Source organism: Spinacia oleracea, chromosome 6 (assembly GCF_020520425.1).
Source record: "Spinacia oleracea cultivar Varoflay chromosome 6, BTI_SOV_V1, whole genome shotgun sequence".
Classification (NCBI taxonomy): Eukaryota; Viridiplantae; Streptophyta; class Magnoliopsida; order Caryophyllales; family Amaranthaceae; genus Spinacia; species Spinacia oleracea.
The window spans coordinates 132574755-132596089 of NC_079492.1; the positions used below are offsets into that span (position 1 = coordinate 132574755).

Below are 21335 nucleotides of genomic sequence, written 5' to 3' on the forward strand. Positions count from 1 at the left end.
ATTATATTTTAATTATTATTAATTTAATTATGTAATAAAATCCCATTATATTTTAATAATGTAATAATAATTAGGTGATATAAAGATAAAATCCCATTTGATTAATTACACAATTTTTTACAATGTAAGTAGGGGCGAAACCAGACTTCGTTGACAATGGGGGTCATTCGAAACTTTTAGACAAGTTTATTATTTTTTCTTTTTTTAAGGAAGTTGCGTAGTGTCTATGTAAATATATAGAATCGTATTTAATTTCCTTAGCTTCCTAATAACAATCATTTAGCCTAAAACAATCTCAAAATTTATAATTTTCACAAATAACTAATATATAGAATCGGATTTAGTTTCCTTAGCTTCCTAATAACAATCATTTAGCCTAAATCATAATATTTGATTGCTTGAAAAGTTGAAGTGTGTATCAATATTTATCTGAATGTGAAGGTTTGATAGGTTTTTTTTATTAGATCAAATAGTTCTTATCCATGAATCAGATTCCCTATTCCCTAAGACTCACTACTAATAACTACATAGTACTAATTACAAAAATTCTTATTTATAAGTGGTGTACAATATTTATCACTAAAAAATAGATTACTATCTATTACTATATACTAAAAGAGACACCAGGAATGACACGTGTCGATTCCTGGTGCGATTTTTTTCCGTCAATTTTTTTTTTCTCCTTTTGCTCTTAAATTACTAAAACTAAAATTGTGTATTACAGAATATGAAGGATTTGATAGATTACAGTAATAGATTTGATAGATAATCGTGAAACTGCAAAAAAATAAAAGGAAAAACGATATAGAATCATAATCTACGGTGCATGTTATGGAAATTATCTATTACAGAAATTATATACCTAAATTAAAATCAACATATTAGTATATAACTTAACATATAAAAATCAACATATTAGTATATCAAGTATTTTGGTCAAATTAGCATATCAAGCATATAAAATACGTAATACGTAGTATGGCGAAAATTGAGTCATCCGAATTAAATGATTACATAAATACGTTTATTAATCATGCAGTAACTTTAAGGAGTGAAATATTTCAGTCAAATAAATTACGAAATATAAAAAAATTTAAAAAATTAGTCACATAATTTTAAATTATCCGTGCATGCACGGGACCTAATCTAGTTACATATATAAATGTAACTTTTAAATATTTTGAGTCAACTTTTACTCTGGTGTACAATAAATTTATTACATTATGCGCGCAAGACCTTTTGAAATTTAATTGGTATACGAAGTATTAAAATGTAAACAACTAATTGAGATAACGGTTTGCTCCCTGGAAAACCAAAAGAAAAATGAACCATATTCCGATCTTGCGTGGACGGTAAATTCATAATTAAGTTTCATTTCGATGCAAAATAGGAACATGTTTTAGGACAACTACACTTCCGTTAATCGTTCATGAATTCATCCGGTCTTCGGTTATACTACATAATTAAGTTTCAATTCAAAAAACCCAAAGATCAAAGTTATCGTCAAGAGCATGTTTATCAAACACCAAAAATTTGAACTTCAACCTAATAGGGAGTAAAATATACGGAGTAATATTTTATCTCTATCCCCCAACACGAACAACATTTAGCAACGTTTATCAAACACTAAAAATATCATCAAACAAGGTAACACTTGTCATTAATCTAATGCACCTCATAATTTTATAATTATGCAACATTTTTCCACCATCTCTAAAATGTCATTTTGCTATTAAAATAAAAACAACAATAACGTTTGATCCCCATGTGCCACATGTCAAGCCCTCCATGAATAAAAATTGGTTTCTGATCGCCCTCAGACACCTCAAGGATATACGATTGTCCTCATAGCTACATGGCTACAAATCCCTGTAAGATAATACCCTCCCCAATTTGGAGTTGGTTGTCAGATTTGAACAAGGTTACACAATTTCTTTAATTGCATAGCCAAAAAAAACCATTCTTCTAAATAAATTCAAGTACGTCTACAAAGGAGAGCATCAAAGAACCACTCTTTGTTGGTAGGAGAACTAGTGTGATTTGAAAACTCTATTACATCCACTGTCTCATATCGACTTAGATATCTATGCAACTATGCGCACCGGGAGCCTCTGGATACAGTATTTATACAAAGACACTATCTGAAACTCCATAACCTTCCAAAACCATCCGAAGCATCATCCTAGTCTAACCCCGGCATTAAGTTACAGAAGCTGAATGCTTAAGGAAACAAATAATGTAACGAGGGGGAATAAACATCGTATGTTCATTATCTATTAGCTCCAAGAACGACCGGTACTGTATCGGCTCCTCCGTTCTGTCATACCACCTGAGACAAAGAAACAGATACAAGTTTGAGCTCTGTGCTGAAATGCACACTACGAATAAAATTGCAAGAATTCTGCAATTATTAATACATACCGAGTATAAAACTACTTTCTATGGAAAATTGAGTACCATTAAAATTTTCAGGATATCTCTAAAACTAACCACAACAACTTGTGCTATTGGTTCACTCATCAAGTCATCATCGAACTGTCAAAAGACTCTTACCACAGCCCAAAATAAAGCACTGCAGCATGTATCTAAACTCTAGATGCATTGTAGCAGAAGTGAGTCCAGAAAAGTTCTTACGATTACTGGAGAACGACCCTGTGATCTTAATGACATGGTAAAACTGAACACCGACCTCAAACACAATCAACTTACCAGCTAAAGGGGGTGGAGCACCTTTGCCCATAGCAGCCAGCTCAGGATTGACCTTCTGTCCAGCTTCCTCAAGAATGGCAATAAGTTCCTTTGCAAATCGGGCATTTGCAGCTGTGAAAAAAGTGTATGCTGTTCCTTTCGCCCCAGCCCTCCCTGTCCTACCAATACGGTGAACATAGTCTTCAAGTGAACCAGGGAAATCATAGTTGATTACATATTTCACGTCTTTCACATCTGTCACAAATTAGTTAACAATTTTGTAAGAAAGAGAACAACAATGAGGGCCAAGGCATTGGACTATTAGAGTATTGTTTACAACTTCACAATTTCGTAAGAACCGAGAAAAGTAGAAAACAACAATAAGGGCTAAGGCATTAGGGTATAAAACAAAGAAGATGAACTTCTTTTAAAATTTATAGCTACATTACTTGAGGGCTGAACAGCATTTAAAAAAAAATTATCCGACAAACTCTAGTTCACTATTGGGTACATTAACAAGTATATTTCTCTCGGCATTTTTTTGGTTACTATGGAGTGCAGAACTGATGACAATTGTTGAAACTCATCAAAGGATCACACACACCATAGTATAATTTTCTCACCAAATATATGAGCGGATCACAAGGTAATGCTTCCCAGGCATCTGGCCTGCAGTTTGTGAAACATGGTGTTTATTCCATGTAGCATACCAAGAGAAAAACAGAAAATCAAGTGAATACCGAGTAAAAACAATATAATAGTACTCATGTAAACAACTAAGTTCTTTTTCTTTTATACAGGAACAGGGGACATCAATCCTCTTAGATATATCAAGTCTCACAATTTTCTGTTGTTCACACCAATAAGCCGGCCTTGTTTCTGACTAATAGGAGACCTTGTTGACAAGAACTTCAGAGTTCTGTTAGTTAGACTCACAGCAAGTTCTGAGAAGCAGCTCTATTTTGTTTGTTGGGACTTGGGACCTAATTACATATCTCAAATCCAATTTTCCATATTAACTTCTGAAAAATATAAGTATTGTGGTCCCTGAATGCGTTCAACCTATGCAATTTAGGAGCACCAGGTCTGGGCACCAGTTGGAAACAAGAAATAGATTCAATTTGCTTATTACTCATAAGCAAGTTATGGGTTGTTTGTTGAGACCTTGGACATAATCTAGGATTCACCTCCAAAAAAAAAATACTAAGATGCCCCTCAATTGTCTTAGGCCCTTGGCTTCAATCTTTCAGACAAGACAGTAGGTGAAACTGTAGTGCAGCACTGACAATGGGATGGTTTGAAATATTATAGCATAGTCAAGTAGAAAGCATACCTAGACCACGAGCCGCAACATCTGTAGCAGTCATTATAGGACTCTTGCCAGATTTAAACTCTGACAGCACCCAATCTCTTTCTGCTTGGCTCTTATCCCCGTGAATTGAAAGAGCAGGCCAACCATCCATGCGAAGCTGCCGGGTAATCTGATCACAACCCTTTTTAGTGTCCATAAACACCAAAATTCGACTTCCGTCCATTATATCCTCCAGCAGATCCACTAGTCTAGAATATATTACAAAGGTTAGTCGCAGATAGCTGACATTATCGATAAGCCAAGATATTTGATACGCTCTAAGCTTTGTGTTTAAAGGGACAAAGATCTCCTTACTTCTTATACTTTTGATTCTCAGAGAGGATCTCCACAATCTGACGAATTGCATGGTTAGCCTTTAAGTCGGGAGACCCAATGACAACCTGCAGATGCCCAAGAAAAAGCTACCTTAAAATATTTCTCAATGGACATCCTCACAAAATCTAACATTGTAACACAAGACAAGATCTAAAACAAGGGACATCCAATTCATCATCACTAATAAAAGGAAACTAAAATACATCTGTAAAGATATCTGACATCTTCAACAAGTATCATTAAGTATCCAATGGCTCGAAACACAACTGAAAGTGGGGACTGCGACATTTCACAGATGACAATGGCATTATTCTCCTTTTTTGGTAAGGGGTGGAGGTTGGAGGGGGCAAAGACCACTTGCGATTCATGGTTGGTACTTGGTACTTTAGTACTAATAACCACCTTCTTAAAGTCACCTAATTTTTCATTTCTTTTATCCAAATAACTCACCAATTTCAGGTGTACTTAATTTGATGTAATCATCAGCACCAATGAACCAGGTGGGTTCACAGTCCTGAAATAATTTATGGAAAGTCAAATGTTACCTTGTATGCATTATATAGAAACTGCCTAGCTAGTTGCTCAACCTCTTTTGGCCATGTAGCACTCCAGTATAGTGTCTGACGGTCTGGTCGAATCTGCATTGAGGGAAGAATGACACAATGTTAACATCTATCAAAAACGAATTTGGGGAAGTTACGACTTCTTGATAGCTCAGCAGGGAAAGTCCACATAAATCAGGATATAATTGAGAGCAAAAAATACAAAAGAAAGTACTACTTGCACATGCATGGCCACAAGAGCCACGACTGCTATGAAACTTATTACCTTTACCTGTAATGGCTGGAACATTAGTCTGAAACATATACGTAAAACCTAATGTCATGAGCTGACTATACTAAGCTTACAAGCCAAATGCCTATTTCTGAAACATACACGTAAAAGAGAGAATTTTCTGAAGTGACAGAAAAGTTACAAGCTTACAACACCAAAGGTACCCAGAACAACGCAGCTGAAATTTAATTACTCCGTATTTAAGATGCAGTCTAATTCACCACTTTATAAGGATACACACAAGCTAAACCCCCAGTTTCCATTAGGAATAACCCAAAGCTGAGAGCCCGAGACACCAGGTAACAAAAACAATTATCAAAAAAATTACACAGCAGGATTGAACCAACCACCGTAAATCCAAACTAAAGTCTGCCGAACAATACAACCTGCAATGAGACTTAGGCTCCATGGTGCCTATTCAGGGATTCCTTAACTGACAGTGAGGATATGGTAAGTAACGAACTATGCATTTTAAACTACATTCTCCTTATTATTAACAAATTTCTTCAACTGAGTGATTCTCAGGGACGGGATGAGTGTCGGGTACAAGTACTTGAGACACGCTAAGGACCGAGGTTAAAATTTTCAGACATGGCATTCATGATTGTCCATTTCCAATGGAGCCAAAGATTCATTTGTTCTTTTGCCTGTGGGATGTAATGGACTAAATCAAAATGGCTCTTAATACCTCTTCGCTTCCTTTCCATGAAGTAGAAGATGGTCGTCCCGTTATCGCTTTTGGATCAATTGGAAACAACCTCTCTGCAATTGCAGGGGTAAGGTTGTGTATGTCCGACCCCCCCTTACCCCGCTTCTTGCGGGAGCCTCTTTGAGGCAATGGGGTAAGATAATGATGAATGATAATGACATGGCATTCATGAATATATCCCTGATTCCAAAAGACTTTAGCATGTGTTTTCACATTATGGATACACCTACAATATACATTTGATTAACTTGTTGGCCAGTTTTGGTTAAATTCATACCTCAAACCATTTTTCAAGTACATATTGCATGACTTTCACTTTGCTTTCCCTCTATTTTTGTAGTTTTTCTCAACAAAGATGCGGATCAAGATACTTAAGGTGTCCAGGTGAAAATAGGACTGTCGGGTAAGGGTTCCTCACCCTTACCAAGTGTCAAATGTCTGAGTATCTAACATGAATTAGAGTCAGAGTAACATAAACCGAGACAAGTGAATTACACAAGAAACATGTAAGACTGGCAGTTTCAACTTTCAAGTGATAGTTTAATCGACTGTTGAGCTTTGAGTTAAAAACTCGTTGACCAACATGCATCTGCTCAGGGCTTCAGCCTAAAAATATACTTACCGTTCCAAGGAACACTCTCCGTTGTTTTGTTTAACCTCTCCCCCCAATCATACAATCCCTAAAAAGAGATGGGGGCAGAATAAAAATTCAGTCCAACAGCCATCTTTTGACGTGGCAAGTGGCAATACCAACAAGTAGAAATATTGAAATAAGTACTCATCCCATCAAGGGAAGAGCCAAAAGAGGATGAAGATAGTTATGTTGGGAGGTGTAGTAAGGTGAAATCACTAGTAATATGGAAGTACTTCACGTCAGTTCAGCTCAACCTTTCCCCTTCATAAGAGATAATAGTGTGACACGTTCTGACCAAGTTCTATCATGACAATAAAGACATAATGATACTGAATAGAAATTCAAAATGCACAGAGATGATGCTGACTGTCGCATACCTGATTCACAATTTTGCGAATCTGAGGTTCAAATCCCATGTCAAGCATTCGATCTGCCTCATCCAACACAAGGTAGGTCACTCTACGCAAATTTGTATGGTGGGATTCCAACATATCAATCAACCTTCCAGGTGTTGCAATCACTATCTCGACACCTGCAGAAAAACAGTACATCTTTATGTGTAAGAGACCCGATCAACTAAATGATCAGATTCCTTAATACAAGACAAAAATTAATAATAATGAATTTGTGTACCACCTAAAACAAGAACCGCAGATCACGAAAGTCGCAATATGATAGGAAAGCATCTCAAATATCCTTGTCCCCTCTCTTTTGATGGACAAAGTCATCTCAAACTCAAGCAGCACCTACCTTTCTGGAGATCACGAACTTGAGGTCCCTTAGGAACCCCGCCATATATGCAGGTATTTTTAATCCTTGAAGAAGTGCCAAACTTAGTGGCTTCTTGTTGTATTTGTACAGCAAGTTCCCTAGTTGGCGCCAGAACTAATACAATTGGACCATCACCAGGAGCTGAAGAAAGATATGAAATTAAGTTGATGCAGTCAAGTAACAGAGGCAGACAGGTTTAGCAGAAAACAGAGAAGATGGCTTAGAACTTAGAAGTTATAGTATAAGACTCAAAGAGCCAATACTCACATAAAATTGGCTGAGCATTGACATGGACTATAGCAGGTAGCAAGTAGGCAAGTGTTTTCCCTGATCCTGTTTCTGCTAGACCAATTAGATCACGACCCTTTAGGGCCATCGGCCATCCTTGAGCTTGAATAGCAGTGGGTTCAGTAAAGCCTGCCTTCTTAATCTCTTCCATGACATAGTCTGCAGTTGAAAAGGTACATATTTATAATTTAATCACTGGAAACAGCGTGAAAAGAACGCAAGGACTCACTGAAAACAGACAGAAAAGATAAGTAGACGCGGTGGCACCGCATTAGAATGATTAACATTTCCAAGTGTAATTTCTGCATGTCTTGTTCGTAAATTACAGATAAGTTCACCATGTTGAACTCAGAAAGTAGCAAAATAAAAGAGAATTGCATATTGGTAATCCTATACAGAGAACATTAATATTAAATACTCCCAGGTCCCAAGTGGGAGTCCAGGTGATTCGGTATCTGGGTGGATTTTCCATGGCACCAGAGTTAAGTTCCAACTGAAGCATACCCTCCGCACCCCAACCCCTAGACCCACAATTATCAAAGCACTTCTGTCCCACAGCAAGGCAAACTATTAAAGTTTAAAACCAACTACTGAAGCAGTTTAGGACATACTATTGCCCATAGGAGGAAAATAGAAATGTAGCCTATATACTGCATACTACCTGCGTAGCTGAAATGCAGAAGACCTAGAAAACGATGGCACACTTGGACAGATTGGGACTTGAAGAGGAAATTGTCATTCAAAATGGAAGACTCAATGCTGCAAGTGGATGTAGAATTCACTCAATTTAGTTTAGAAAAGATCTTCAAATTTCTTAAGCTAAAGAAAGTTTTTTTGTCTGTCATTCCTGGAACAAAGAAGTGAAAAAACAAACTACAGAGCATATAAATCATGAGGTCTGATTGTGTCCTTCTGCAGTTGGGTTCTCTCTTTGGAAGTTATCCTCAAGGCTTTGTTGGCTGGGAAGTGGAAGCTAGTATGTTAAACCATTTTAAGATGGTGGGTACGTCTAAGGGAAGAAAGCAGTTGACTCCTGACTCCTGAGAACAATTCCTCCCCATGGTAGCTTCTCATTTTTCAGGATGTTGGATAGTTGGAGCAAAGTTATACACAAGGAGCAGAGCTTGTCTTTTCTTGAAATCATGAATTCATAAACAGAATGATAGTCTGGTACATCATGGTACAAGGAAAATTAACTTTTTTCTCTAGCGGTCTAGCCCTCCTTTTGTGTACACATGACGACAACTTAGTTTAAAAAGGCGCAAGGCGCACTAAGGCGCACGAGGGTCATGGAGCCTAGGCGCAAGGCGCAAGGCTCAGGCGCGCGCCTTTTGGATACAAGGCGCACATAATTTTCTAATAAACCTTAAATTCGGTATAGAAAAAAATCAACACAATTTATACTCAAAACAACATATTTCTATTGGAGTGCCATATTTTCTTGCCGGTTCACAAGTATTGCGTGATCCCGTCGATGAAGTGCCAAAATTAGAACCTTCCATGGTAATTACAAGTTGGAAATATGAAAATTAACTCATATTATGCTACTTCCACTACCCAAAAAGCTAAGGTTGTAGAGATATGACGGTTGATAGGTCACATGGGGTGTGTTTATATCATTAAAAAAAGAAAAAAATGTAAATAAAAGATCCACGTCATCTTATTGCGCCTGAAGACTGAAGGCGCACAAGGCGCAAGCGCCTTGCGCCTTACCTAAGGCGCACGAAGGCGCGCGCCTGGTTGACATCAGTGAGCCTGGAGGGCTCAAGGCGCCGAAGGCTGAGCCTAGGTGAGCCTTGCGCCTAGGCGCGCCTTGGGCGCGCTTTTTTAAACTAAGGACGACAACTCCTAGGTATGAAAGGTATCTTAATAACATATTTGTTATAACCTACAAAAATGAAACTTATAAACTACAAAAGATAAATTTACTTCAATGTAAGCAGCATATTTGCTTTGTTACTAGTTTACAACTCTAACTAGGAGGACAGAATCTGCTTTCAATAGCTATATAGTAGATTCGGAATGATATGAGATAGCTGTCATAGCTCCATAATTCCTAGAAATACCACTTATAATTCATAATAACATTGGTGTGAATTTGCAGTTCAACAGTAAAAATGATGAAGTGAGAAACATTGTCAAAGTTGTAATCCCGTAAATTGCAAATTGTCGTCCATGAAGCTACAATTCAAAGTAAAAAAAGTTAAGGATTATAGTCTATTTCCTCTTTAAGTTGACTAACAGAGTTACGGAGTATGCCTTGATCACAGACCAGACTGTCCTTTATCGTGACAACCTAAGCAGTAAAAAAATCACTTCACTCCCAAGTCCGAACTAGTTGTAGTTTAAGTTTAATACACACGAACAAGATTTGCTTGTTATCACATCGATATTCTGAATAACTTGATAACCATAATTAAATAATAAACGTTTGGATACTGTGTGTCAGTAATTAGATGCTCAAGTAAGAAACACAGGCTTCAGAGAAATAAGTGATGCATTACCACAAAACCGCCACTGACAGGAGCAACTGAACAACACCGTTAAATCACCTTACATTTAGTTGGTAAACAACCAGATTGAAGAGATGCAATACATCTCCCATTCAATCACCGAGGATACAAGATGCCGACACTAACTATCAAGTATTCGTGTCCATTTAATCATTCACAAAAACAGGCAACAATGTCTGGTACTCCGTGAAAGCTTCCCTAATAAACTTCAAGAATTCCCGACACCAACAAGGCCTTAAGTCAAACTAAAAGGTCACAATATGTCACCCAAGAGATAAAATTCAAACAAAAAACAGCAGTTTATACACATCCTACTCTTAAGCTCAAACACCAGTATCCTCCTACATAATATCAATCGACATAGCCACCATCGTGCTTAAAATTTCAATGTAATCCCAATTCCTCCCACAACATAGTTTTTGTGATAGGCACAACTCAAAAATACAATAAATTCAAACCTAACTTATGTTATTTAATCCCTGGCTAGTCCGCAAAAGAGTTTCAGTATTCATCAGTTGTATCATCCACACAGTACCGCACACCCGTTTTCCCTCACCTTAAGCCCTCCCAAATGAGCAAATAAATAATAGTACGGGTATAGTGTACACCTGCGTGTATAATGGAAATCGTCATAAAGTTAACCTTCTGACAATACTTCAGAGCAACTTCAATGGTGAGCTAGAAGATGTCGTGGCTAAGTTTGCCATATCAGATTTCTAATTACAATTGATTAAAACTATAAATTATCACATTGGTGGGCTACAATACTTTGGAGCTCACCATAATATTTAATTTAAATAATTTATTTATTTGAGCTATAGTTTTTTTGAGCTACGTAGCCCAAAATAGCTACAAGATTTTAACAGCCGCTCATGTCATTGTTGTAACAATGGTGGGCTACCTTTTTTTTTTTTTTTTTTTTTTTGTGAGCAAGTTCCTTTTTTCCACCATTGGAGTTGCTCTTAACTATGCAAGCACCTCTATGTAAAACCATAAATCAAAATCAAAATCAAAATCAAAACCAAAACCAACAAAAATTCAAATGTGCAAAATTTTAAAAAAAAATTAAAGAAAAACAATGGAGACCTGGGAAACCGATATCGGAGAAGCTTTTGATAGGCTTTGGAACATCCCGGCCCTCGATAGTGATTTCTCTTGTTTTGCGATACTCTTCAACATCGCGGTCAGTCATGGCGGCAACGGAGGGGGATTCCACATAGAAGTTCTTCTCAAAAGGCGTCAATCCATCTAAATCCAACTTCCGTTGCGGTGAAGAGTCTCTCCTCGGAGCCGGTGCCCCAATTCGACCTCCGCCACCATTTTCGCCGGCGGATGAGGTTCCATAATCACTGCAACCACCGTTATCAAAAAATTGTTCATTAACAAAAGCACGAATCGGCTTCAATTGAAGACGAAGTAATTAAATTGAATTGAACTGAATTGAATTGAATTCGTGAAATGCTTTTTCCTCTGGGGTGAGGAATTGGGGGGAGAAGAGATTACCTGCGACGGTCGCGGTAGGAAGTAGGGTCAGTAGAACGAGAGTCGTAACGACTCATTATTTGTATTGTTGTGAAAATGGAGGAGAGAGAAAGAGAGAGAAAGAGAGAGTTGAAGAAAGAACAGAAGAAACAGTGGAAGGGGAAGATGGTGGACTTGCGAGAGAGGAGAGGCGAGGAGAGGAGGGTTTATTTGGAGTTTTACTTTATCGTTTCTTGCCGTGACAAATTCCAAGTTAATGCAAGTGATCGGGAAAATTTTGGAACAACATAGCATTTTCGTAAATATTTTGCTTCAAAATTGTAGGTGATATTCTTACCCTTTCAAATGCCAAAACATGATATCTAACGATCTAATTAATGCCCATAACACCCCTAAATCCTTCTTCGAAAAAGTTAATTTTCTCGGTAGATGACTCAACTTCCTTTGTTCCATCTTGCATCTTCATACTCTTTACGGTAGTCACCTTCTTTCTCTTAAATCTCTCTAAACTTACAAAAACCCTAAGAAGAGAGGAGAGGAGAGAGCAATACCTTAAATACATCTAATCAATGGCGTCAACGAGCTCTGATTTGATCCGATCTATCGAATCGATGGTCTAAGTTTCATTTTATCCAGCTTTCAGTTCGGAGAGGAGAGGACAAGCAATATCGTCAATCCATCTTTATCACTGGCGTCTACGAGCTCCGATTTGATCTGATCTATTTAATCGGTGGTCGAAGTTTCATTTTATCCAGCTAAATAATAAATACGGATATTTCATGAAATGCCCCTGAGTTTTGATGTAATTCACCAAATGCCCATCAAGTTCCAATAATTCACCAAATACCCCTGACAAATCGAACAATATCATCAAATGCCCACACAGTTAACGGACGTTAACGCTCTGTTAGGGTAGTTTTCTATATTGCCCTTATTTTGCTTTTGGGCGCCATAACCCATCCCTACCCCTGGTTACCCATTCTACAGCTCAAAAAATTTGTGACCCTTAAACTGTTTCTCTCTCTCTCTCTCTCTCTCTTTCCCATGTTCTTCCTCATTCTTCCACCATAACTGCATCATCATTCACACAAAAAGCCTGGAAATTTTGGTGCACATTGAGTTGGAGAAGTCGTTTGCTGGGTTTTTGAACACACGCGAATTCTCAGAAAGGGGGTTTTTGCGAATTGCGTAAGGAAGCTGTAGAATTTCAAGTTCAAGTGTGAATTTCGCCTTCTTTGGTTACTCGCTGATCGATTAAGGTATGTAATGTGAATCGCTCATTTTTTTTTTGTTTTTACAAACTTCTGTTGCGCAAATTTAGGGTTTAGGGTTTCTGGACATTTGATGTTGGAGATGACTTGTTTGTTTGCGTTTTCATGAAATTAAGCATGTCAACTTAGTAATGGAAATTTTTGTTTTTTGTTGATGTTGTGTTGTGTGTTAGGATGTCCGCAATATGGTTGTTGCTGCACTATAAGTCACATGATTTTGATGTTAGGATTCTGGACACTAATAGATGTCAATTGATTGACATTTTCCAAGATATATTTATGGAATCATCTAAGCAGAATGTATTTTTGCCTGATAAGTTTAGGTTGTACACTGAGTCACCCAAAGGGAAGGTAGAATTGGTAGATGATAATGTGATGATGAGAATGTGGGGGTGGAATAGGGGGAAGGATACAGTGGAATTGTGGGTAGAGGAAACAGATTCTCCAGGGGTAGCTTTTAGGTCTGTTGTAGCCTTGATTGAGAGGCAAAGAAAGGAGGAAGAAAAAAAGTTAAGGGAGAGACAGGAAGAGCTTTTGAGGATGCAAAGAGAGGCTGAAGAACAGAGGAGGGAAGAGGAAGAAAAGGAGAGGTTGAGGAGGGAAATGGAGGAACAACTTAGGTACACAGTTGCTATGGAGGTTCCAGTGGTGGATTGTGAGGATGATGGGATTGAGTATGTGAGGATTTATGACACACTAGATGCTGATGAGGTGTTTCCTGGGGTTTCTCGACCACAACCTGAATCAGAGCGAGAGTCCTCCCCTCCTAAGAAACCTTCCAAGGCCAAACCTAGGAAGAAACTCACCCCAAAAAAGAAGACACCAAAACCTGCCCCCCCCCCCCCATAACCCACTGAAACCACAAACACACAAGAAACAACACCACAAACACCCCCACATCAAGCTGAACCAGAACCAGAAACAACCCAACAAACACAGGGAGCACCCCAGCCCACACAACCTGAACCAGAGCAAGCGCGCTGGACCTGAACCAGAGCAAGTTGGACCTGAACCAGAGCAAGCTGGACCTGAACCAGTTGTCCCAACCAAACCCAAAAAAACAGGAAGGGCTAGACCTGAGGGGTTTAGGGTGGGGAAACCCACACTAGTAAAAATGGGAAAGTTTGTGTCTAAAGCTAGTAGGGGAAACAAAAGGGAAGCTAGGACATGTAAGGATAAGGGTGGTGATGTGATATTTGAGGGTGAGGATGATGAAGACAGTGAGGATTTTGATTTTGAGGAATCTGGGAGTGATGATGGTGATGTAGACAGCGATGATGAATCAGACATAGGGGATTTCATTGTTGAGGAGGAGGAGTTGGCAAGTATGGGGGATGACATCCATGATATGTCATTTGAGGACTGTCTAGATGGGAGCTCAAAAAGGGACAAGAATTACAAGAATGGGAAGGTATATGTTGAGCAGCCCTATGGTTCTATTAAGCTTGAACCATGGTTGATATTTACAGATAGGGAGGCCTTTCTGGATGTCCTAAGAGACTACTGCATACAGGAGGGGTTTGGGTTGAGTGTTGAGAAGGCAGACAGTAGAAGATACACTGTTGTTTGTGCAGTGGAGGGTTGTGATTGGAGGATACATGCCTCAAAAATGGTGGATAAGTTTAGTTGGGCAATCAAATCATTGACTGGGGAGCACAGACAGTGTGGTAGGCTTGAGGTTAACCCCATAGTGACCACCAAATGGTTGGTGGGGAAGTTGTTGCCAGAGATTGAGGCAAACTTAGATATTCTTGTCTTAACATTGAAGAAGATGACTCAACAGAAGTATAGGATACACTACTACAGAAATATCATTTAATAGCGTTTATTTAATAGCGTTTTTCCCCCTTCCGCTGTCAAAAATGTCAAATATAGCATATTATAGCGCTTATAAAAAATACGCTGTCATAAATACACATATTATAGCGCTTGTCCGATATACCCTGTCATTTTTCATACATATGATAACGCTCCTTAAAAAACGCTTTCAAATGTTATAGGAAAAAACTTAAAAAAATATATACACTTTCAAAATTGACTGAACGCGGCTTGTGAGTGCCTACCTTCTCTCCTTCTCACACCTTCCTCGTTATTTTTCTCTCTCTCTTCTCACCTACCTTCTATGCTTCTACTCTCACCAACTCCTCTCACCGGCCGTCGAAAACCAATGATCCGACATGGAAGGAAATCATAGGAAGCACAACTACACTGTTGTGTTCATTCTTGTCGGCATCTTTGGAATTGAGTTTAGGAAATTAGGGTTTGTGAATTAGGATTTGGGGATTTGGGACTACGCGAGCATGGCGCACCAGTGCTCCACCACGGAACCACTCCATCTGGTCTAGCGACGTGAGTGACTTCCGGTAGCCGACATCGGTGATCGACGACGGAGCCAGATTTGTTTTTTATTTTAGTAAATTTTCAATTAAAATTCTAATTAAATTGTATTCAAATATTTTTGTAATTACGTATTATAATTTGTTAGCAGATTCGCATTGTCAATCGATCACAATCGGAGCATAGAAACCCACGGTAGCAATTTCCTTCATGTGGCGGGGCTTTCCTTCTCACAGCAAGAGTGGAAAATCGAATTTCAAGGTATACTCCATAAAATTTAAGGAGTTTTGCTGATTTATGTTTGGGTTGTTCTTAATTTTATGTTTTGAAATGTAGGGTTATAGTTAATTAATTTTCTTGAATTGGTTGTGTGGGGAATTGAAGGGGGCTTGAATTCAATTACAATTAATTAAATTATGGGTTTTGGTCATCTGAATTTGTATATGTAGGTTGTGAGTATTATGTGATTTCATTATTGTGTTCCGATTTTTAATTTGATGGGTTGTTGAATTGCCAAGGGTGGAAACAATGTCACTGTCATTTCAGGATGGAGTAGTACTGAGTTACTTTTTTTCAACTGGTTTTTATTAATCAATATATTTGCCTGAGATTTTTGATTTTTTTGTGGAACAAAATTTGTTCTTCTTGAACTGCTCTTAGCTGAAGTGAATTTTTTTTTATCATAGCTTATCTTTGTTACTGATCTGCAACTTGCTCACTTGTACTTCGTATAAGCATACAACCTTTAAGAAGATGCATGAGCCCCATGAGAATTTAAACATTCAGTTTGTTGTTCCTCTACAGCTCTATACTTGTTGTTAGCTTTACATGACAAGTAAATATGGTAAATGATAAACTTTCAATGCTCCAACATAATTTATTTTTGAACAATAGAAGTTAGTACTTTTCTCAATAGTTGCAGCACCTCTAAGAGCTTCCTACAAAATTTAGAAAATTAAAGTTAGAATCATTCTAAAAATAATAACCGGAAGCTTTTTCTGACATCTGGAGGAGTTACAACAACAGGTAGCTCTAAACTATAATTACTCCTTGTGCTTATTCTTAATCTGTTAGTTAATTCAGTTCGATTGTTTGGAAGTCTATAGTTTGTATTTTCAGTTTTGTAATGAGCACTTGTAATTTGGACTTGCATATGCGGGTTTCATCTAAGATGGGTAACTTGAAGATTTCCCTTTACTGGCTTTATTTTAATGATTTACATTTGCAAATTTACATTTTAGATAGATTAAATTCTGTTCTGAGGTAATTAAATTGCTTGAGATTGTCCATTACTGGCTTTATTTTAACGATCAAAAGCTGCTTGTTTAATCAACTTATTTTCTTTTGTTATGCCTATAAAGAAATCAAATATGATCTGGGTTTTAAGGCCCTGCAGTCATAATGGAAGACTTATGGCCCGTCAATAGGCGAAGAGTGTGTTTTTCTGATGTTGCTGTGTTGATATATGATTCTGTACTGTTTGTTTTTTGTTTCAGAATGAATATTAAATTGGAAGGATGTATTTCGAAAATTTGGGGCAGTTTACTTCAGAACAATTTTTATGCAAGAGCCTTAGAATGACAAGTAGAGAACACATACTGATGTTCAGTAGCACATATATCTTCAGGTCTTTGTTGATAAGATTACGATGAGTAAGCAGTTAAGTTTTGTTGTAGCTGATTACCAGAATGAAGCTGAGGTTAGGGAGGCACTTGCTGATGCATTTCAAACTGGGCTTGTTAAGAGGGAGGATCTTTTCATAACCACTAAGGTCAGTCTGTTTTCAAAGGGATAAAAGGGGACAGTGTTTCTAATTTTGGGAGATATCTGGCTCACTAGCTGACTACTGCACTCATGTATCATATCTGATCCCAATTGCAGCTGTGGAAATCTGACCATGGACATGTACTTGAAGCCTGTAAAGACAGTTTAAAGAAACTTCGCCTTGATTATTTGGATCTGTACTTGGTTCAATTTCCTGTAGCCACAAAGAATACTGGTAAAATTAAAAATCTCGACTGTTGAATCATAAATTGCAAATATAGTTATGCTAGGAACAACATCTGACTGATATAAAGATGTTGGGTTTTTCTGATAATGCTACCGAATTGGTTTATAAATTGCACCAGTCTTATTGTGCCATGTTTGTGAAGAAGCTTGCTCGTGCTCGTGTAAGTATTATTTATTGGTTGGATACCTACGACCTCATTGTTACAGGAGTAAAGAGCTTAAGATAGGATACCCTGATAACTTTGCATATTCCTTGGTTTCAGTTGGTTTTTTTTTATCTTAATGATTCAGTCATTCAGACAAGGATTTACTTCAAAGATATGGGTAAGCAGCTTAATTGGCCTGGTTAATAGACGAAGCAATCTCAGCTTAATAGGCAGCTTAATTGGCCTGGTTATCGTATAATATTGGTTCAGGCAAGGCTTTGCCTGAGTAAGAATCATTGTTTTTATGTCACAATGTTACTGGTCTTAGGGGTTGATTTATGCTTAGGATCTTATTCACTGTCTGTGGAATCACGTTTTCTATAAAATGTTTTTGTTAATTGTTTTCTTTAAAAGAACTTGCAATCCTCTAGTGCTGATCTAAGTCAAAGATGAAGCTTTGCAGAATTGGAGATTCCATTAGTTATAGAAGTTGTTTACTTGTTGCTGCATTGAGCAATCATAATAATCAGCCTGTGGTTTATTTACGAGTTATTTGAATTGTCATTATAATAATTAGTCCCTACAGATTCTGTGTAGTTTAGTTTTAATGGGTTCTGAATGTTAATGTTATTGTTTTTTATTGCCGTTGTACTTGAGTTTTTGAGTAAATCGGATCACTAGATTCCTTGCTTGGATTACTACTGTCTTGTGTAACCGGTTACTTTGTCCCAGATTTGACATCCCAGATGCTTGTGAGAGACTTAATCCCCTCAGTGCCTTCTTTAGATTCACCTGGTCAAGTACAATTTATGATAGGAGATTGTGAAGCTGCAGGTAATGCCTTTCTCTTTAGTTAGATATTGCAGTACCTGCACAACTTCAATTTATCAGCAAGGCATATTATTTTCTAGCTTCAATTTATCAGCAAGGCAATTTTTGCAACTCTTTTCCAATAGCATCATAATCTATTCCTATAATGTGAAGTTCATATTTTTTTCCCTTCATGTATGGCACTTATTGTTTATGGTAATATTAGTTCATTCGTTTTTTTCCCTTCTATATATATATATGAATCCTTATGCCCCCATTGATTCGCAGTACTTTTCAGATTGACAGTTTTCAAGTTAGGACAAAGAGCGGATTGACGAAGCAAGAACCGAATGGGTGTGCCATGTTGTTCAACAATTGTGTAATCGCTAGGTTATGTTGAAGGAACCAAAAAACATACGATTCTATTAATTATTAATTATTAATTAATGTATTTTGCATAGTTTAATGTTTAGAATTTTTATTTTAGATCTATGCAATCGGTTTTGTAAGGGTGATAATTGTAAAAATTCTTTTAATAGAGGTTTGGAAATTAATTTCAACTATTTACTATTCTTCAATATATGGTGCTATTTTGTGGCAAAAAATGAAATGTTTTTCTAGTATATTATAAATAATTAAAAATAATTTAAAAATAACTTTAATAGCGCTTCAGATACATCCACTATTAGAAAATAATTTAAAAGTTGGCGGTAAATCTTTGACAGCATTTCTTTAATAGCGCTTATAATGTGATATGAAAGAAACATTTGAATTATCCTGATATGACATATTACAACGCTTTTGAAAAGCGCTATTAAAGGTACCTTTTACTTTTAATAGCGGAGCCATCAACAGCGCTTCAAGAAGCGCTGTAAAAAGCATTATTAAGCGCTATAAAAAGCATTTTTTGTCGTAGTGATACAAGTAAAAACAAGGTTGTTCTACAAGGTTAAAGCATTGGCTAAGGAGGTTATTAATGGGATTTTTAGTGAGTCCTATGCACTGCTACCTAGGTATGCAGAGATGATAAAGGAGACTAACCCTGAGAGTTATGCACTGATCACATGGCATAGTGATCCTGGGGATGTGCAACCAAAGTTCAAGGCTTGCTTTTTTTCCTTTGGTGCACAAGTAAAGGGATTTCTTAAGGGGTGTAGGCCAATAATAGGAATTGATGGAGCCCACCTCAGTGGGTTTTTCAAGGGGATTCTTCTGTCAGCCTTGGGGATTGATGGCAACAATGAGATCTTCTTGTTGGCTTATGGGGTTGTTGACACTGAAAGTCAAGAGAGCTGGAACTATTTTATGAGGAACCTCAGGGCACTGTTTGAGAGAGAAGGCTGCAGCAGGGATGACTGGACATTCATCAGTGACAGAATGAGGGTAAGATCTTACCTTTTATCTATTATTCATGTTTTTATAATTCACCAAATACCCCTAAGTTTAAAGTTATTTCACCAAATACCCCTGAGTTTAAAGTTATTTCATCAAATACCCCTTAGTTTAAAGTTATTTCACCAAATACCCCTAAGTTTAAATAACTTCAGTACATTGTTTCATCAAATACCCTTCACTCTAAATGTTTACTTTGCCTTGCCTTGTAATTTCAGGGGGTGAATTTAGCTGTTCATGAAAACTTCCCAAGGGCTACTAGAAGGTGTTGTGCTCAGCATCTGTACATGAATTGCAAGAATGGAGGTTGGAGTGGAGAACTTTTCCACAAGCTCTTCTGGATAGCTGCAAATGCCTACAACCCCTATGTTTATAACAAGGCAATAGAGAAGATCACTGAGTTTGATCCAAATGCAACAAAGTACCTGGACACATGTACTGAGCAGTGGTCAAGACATCAGTTTGATCCACTAGTGTGTTGTGATCATAACACAACTAATTATGTGGAATCATTCAATGCTCTCACCAAGCCATACAGGGATTTACCTTTGTTGTCACTATTTGAAGGTAAAGTCTTCTATTTTACTTCTCATTTGCTATTTCTGTCAAAGTTTCAGTGACTGTTCTTATATTAACTTCTTATGTGTTTATTTGCAGCCATAAGGGAGTGGGCCATGGAGAGAATTGGGGTCAGGTTTGATAAGGCAGCAAACATGGAGCCTAACCACTTAACAGACTATGCCAAACATGAAATGGAGTTGAGAAGTGCTGAATCCAGATTTTGTTACTCTACTGCATGTGGTGGTGGGGAGCTTGAAGTGAAGGATGGCAATGTGAAGTTCCCAGTCAAGCTACACAACAGAACCTGTGGGTGTGGAGTATGGCAGGTGTCAGGTATGCCCTGCAAACATGGCTTAAGGGTCATCTACAACCAGAGACTTGACCCTGTGGACTTTGTTTCCACTTATTTCAAGGGTGCTGCTTATAAACAGGCATATGCAGAGCATATGCACCCAATGGCTGACCCTACTCAGTGGCCTGGATCCACACTGCCCACCATTAAACCTCCTGGGATCAAGAGGAGTGCTGGAAGACCACAAAAAAAGAGAAGGAGGGGTGCCATGGAAGCTAGAAAGAGGAAGAGGAACACTTCAGTTAAGTGCAGCAAATGCAAGGAAATGGACCACAATGCAAGGACCTGCAAGTCTGGTGCAGGCACTTCCAAGGCACCACCAAAACAGAGAGCTGCAACAAATAAGAGGAAAACAGCCTCTGATGGTGCAAGCACTTCCAAGGCAGCACCAAAGGGCAAGAAATCCAAGCAAGCTTGAGGGGGGAAATCATCTGTTAGCACATAAGATTTTTTGGGTAGTTTTTTGCACAAATGTTTTGATCTTGCAAATATTGAATGTTTTGTAATGTAAGTTGGTGCAAAGTTTTGTAGTTGAAGCTAAGAACAACATTAAAGTTAGTTGGTGCAATGATTTGTACTTGAAGTTAAACAGAATTGCTTCCCATTTAGGTATTTTGTGCATATTTTGCAACAACAGTAATTAATGAAATGTGATATTATTTCTCATTAATTGTGTTTACTTCATGATTACAAACAGTAGGATTACAAACATCAATATCCCCATTTGTATTACAACGTTAACTACTTTTTGTTGATGTTTTAGCTTTTTCTTCATTTGCTTCAATTCCTCTTCCATCTTATGGCTTCCCCTGTTTTCAGCACTTTCTCCTTCGTCTAAGCTTCCCTTTGT

General features: G+C 37.7%; 1 protein-coding gene across 2 annotated transcripts; it reads right to left on the minus strand.

Annotated features, from left to right (window-relative positions):
* Positions 1-1930: 1930 nt before the first annotated feature.
* LOC110785862 (DEAD-box ATP-dependent RNA helicase 20) lies at positions 1931-11840 on the minus strand. 2 transcript variants are annotated; one of them, XM_021990377.2, is made up of 10 exons: positions 11628-11837; positions 11211-11473; positions 7591-7770; positions 7303-7464; positions 6930-7084; positions 4921-5013; positions 4355-4440; positions 4022-4248; positions 2710-2943; positions 1931-2329 (listed from the first exon to the last, which is right to left on the minus strand). In XM_021990377.2, the coding sequence occupies exons 1-10, from the start codon at positions 11681-11683 to the stop codon at positions 2277-2279; spliced, it is 1509 nt and encodes a 502-aa protein (XP_021846069.1). In that variant the 5' UTR covers positions 11684-11837; the 3' UTR covers positions 1931-2276. The 2 variants fall into 2 exon arrangements, with proteins under 2 accessions (XP_021846069.1, XP_021846070.1); XM_021990378.2 differs by lacking the exon at positions 1931-2329 and adding an exon at positions 3312-3357 and having other exon boundaries at positions 2805-2943; positions 11628-11840.
* Positions 11841-21335: the final 9495 nt, after the last annotated feature.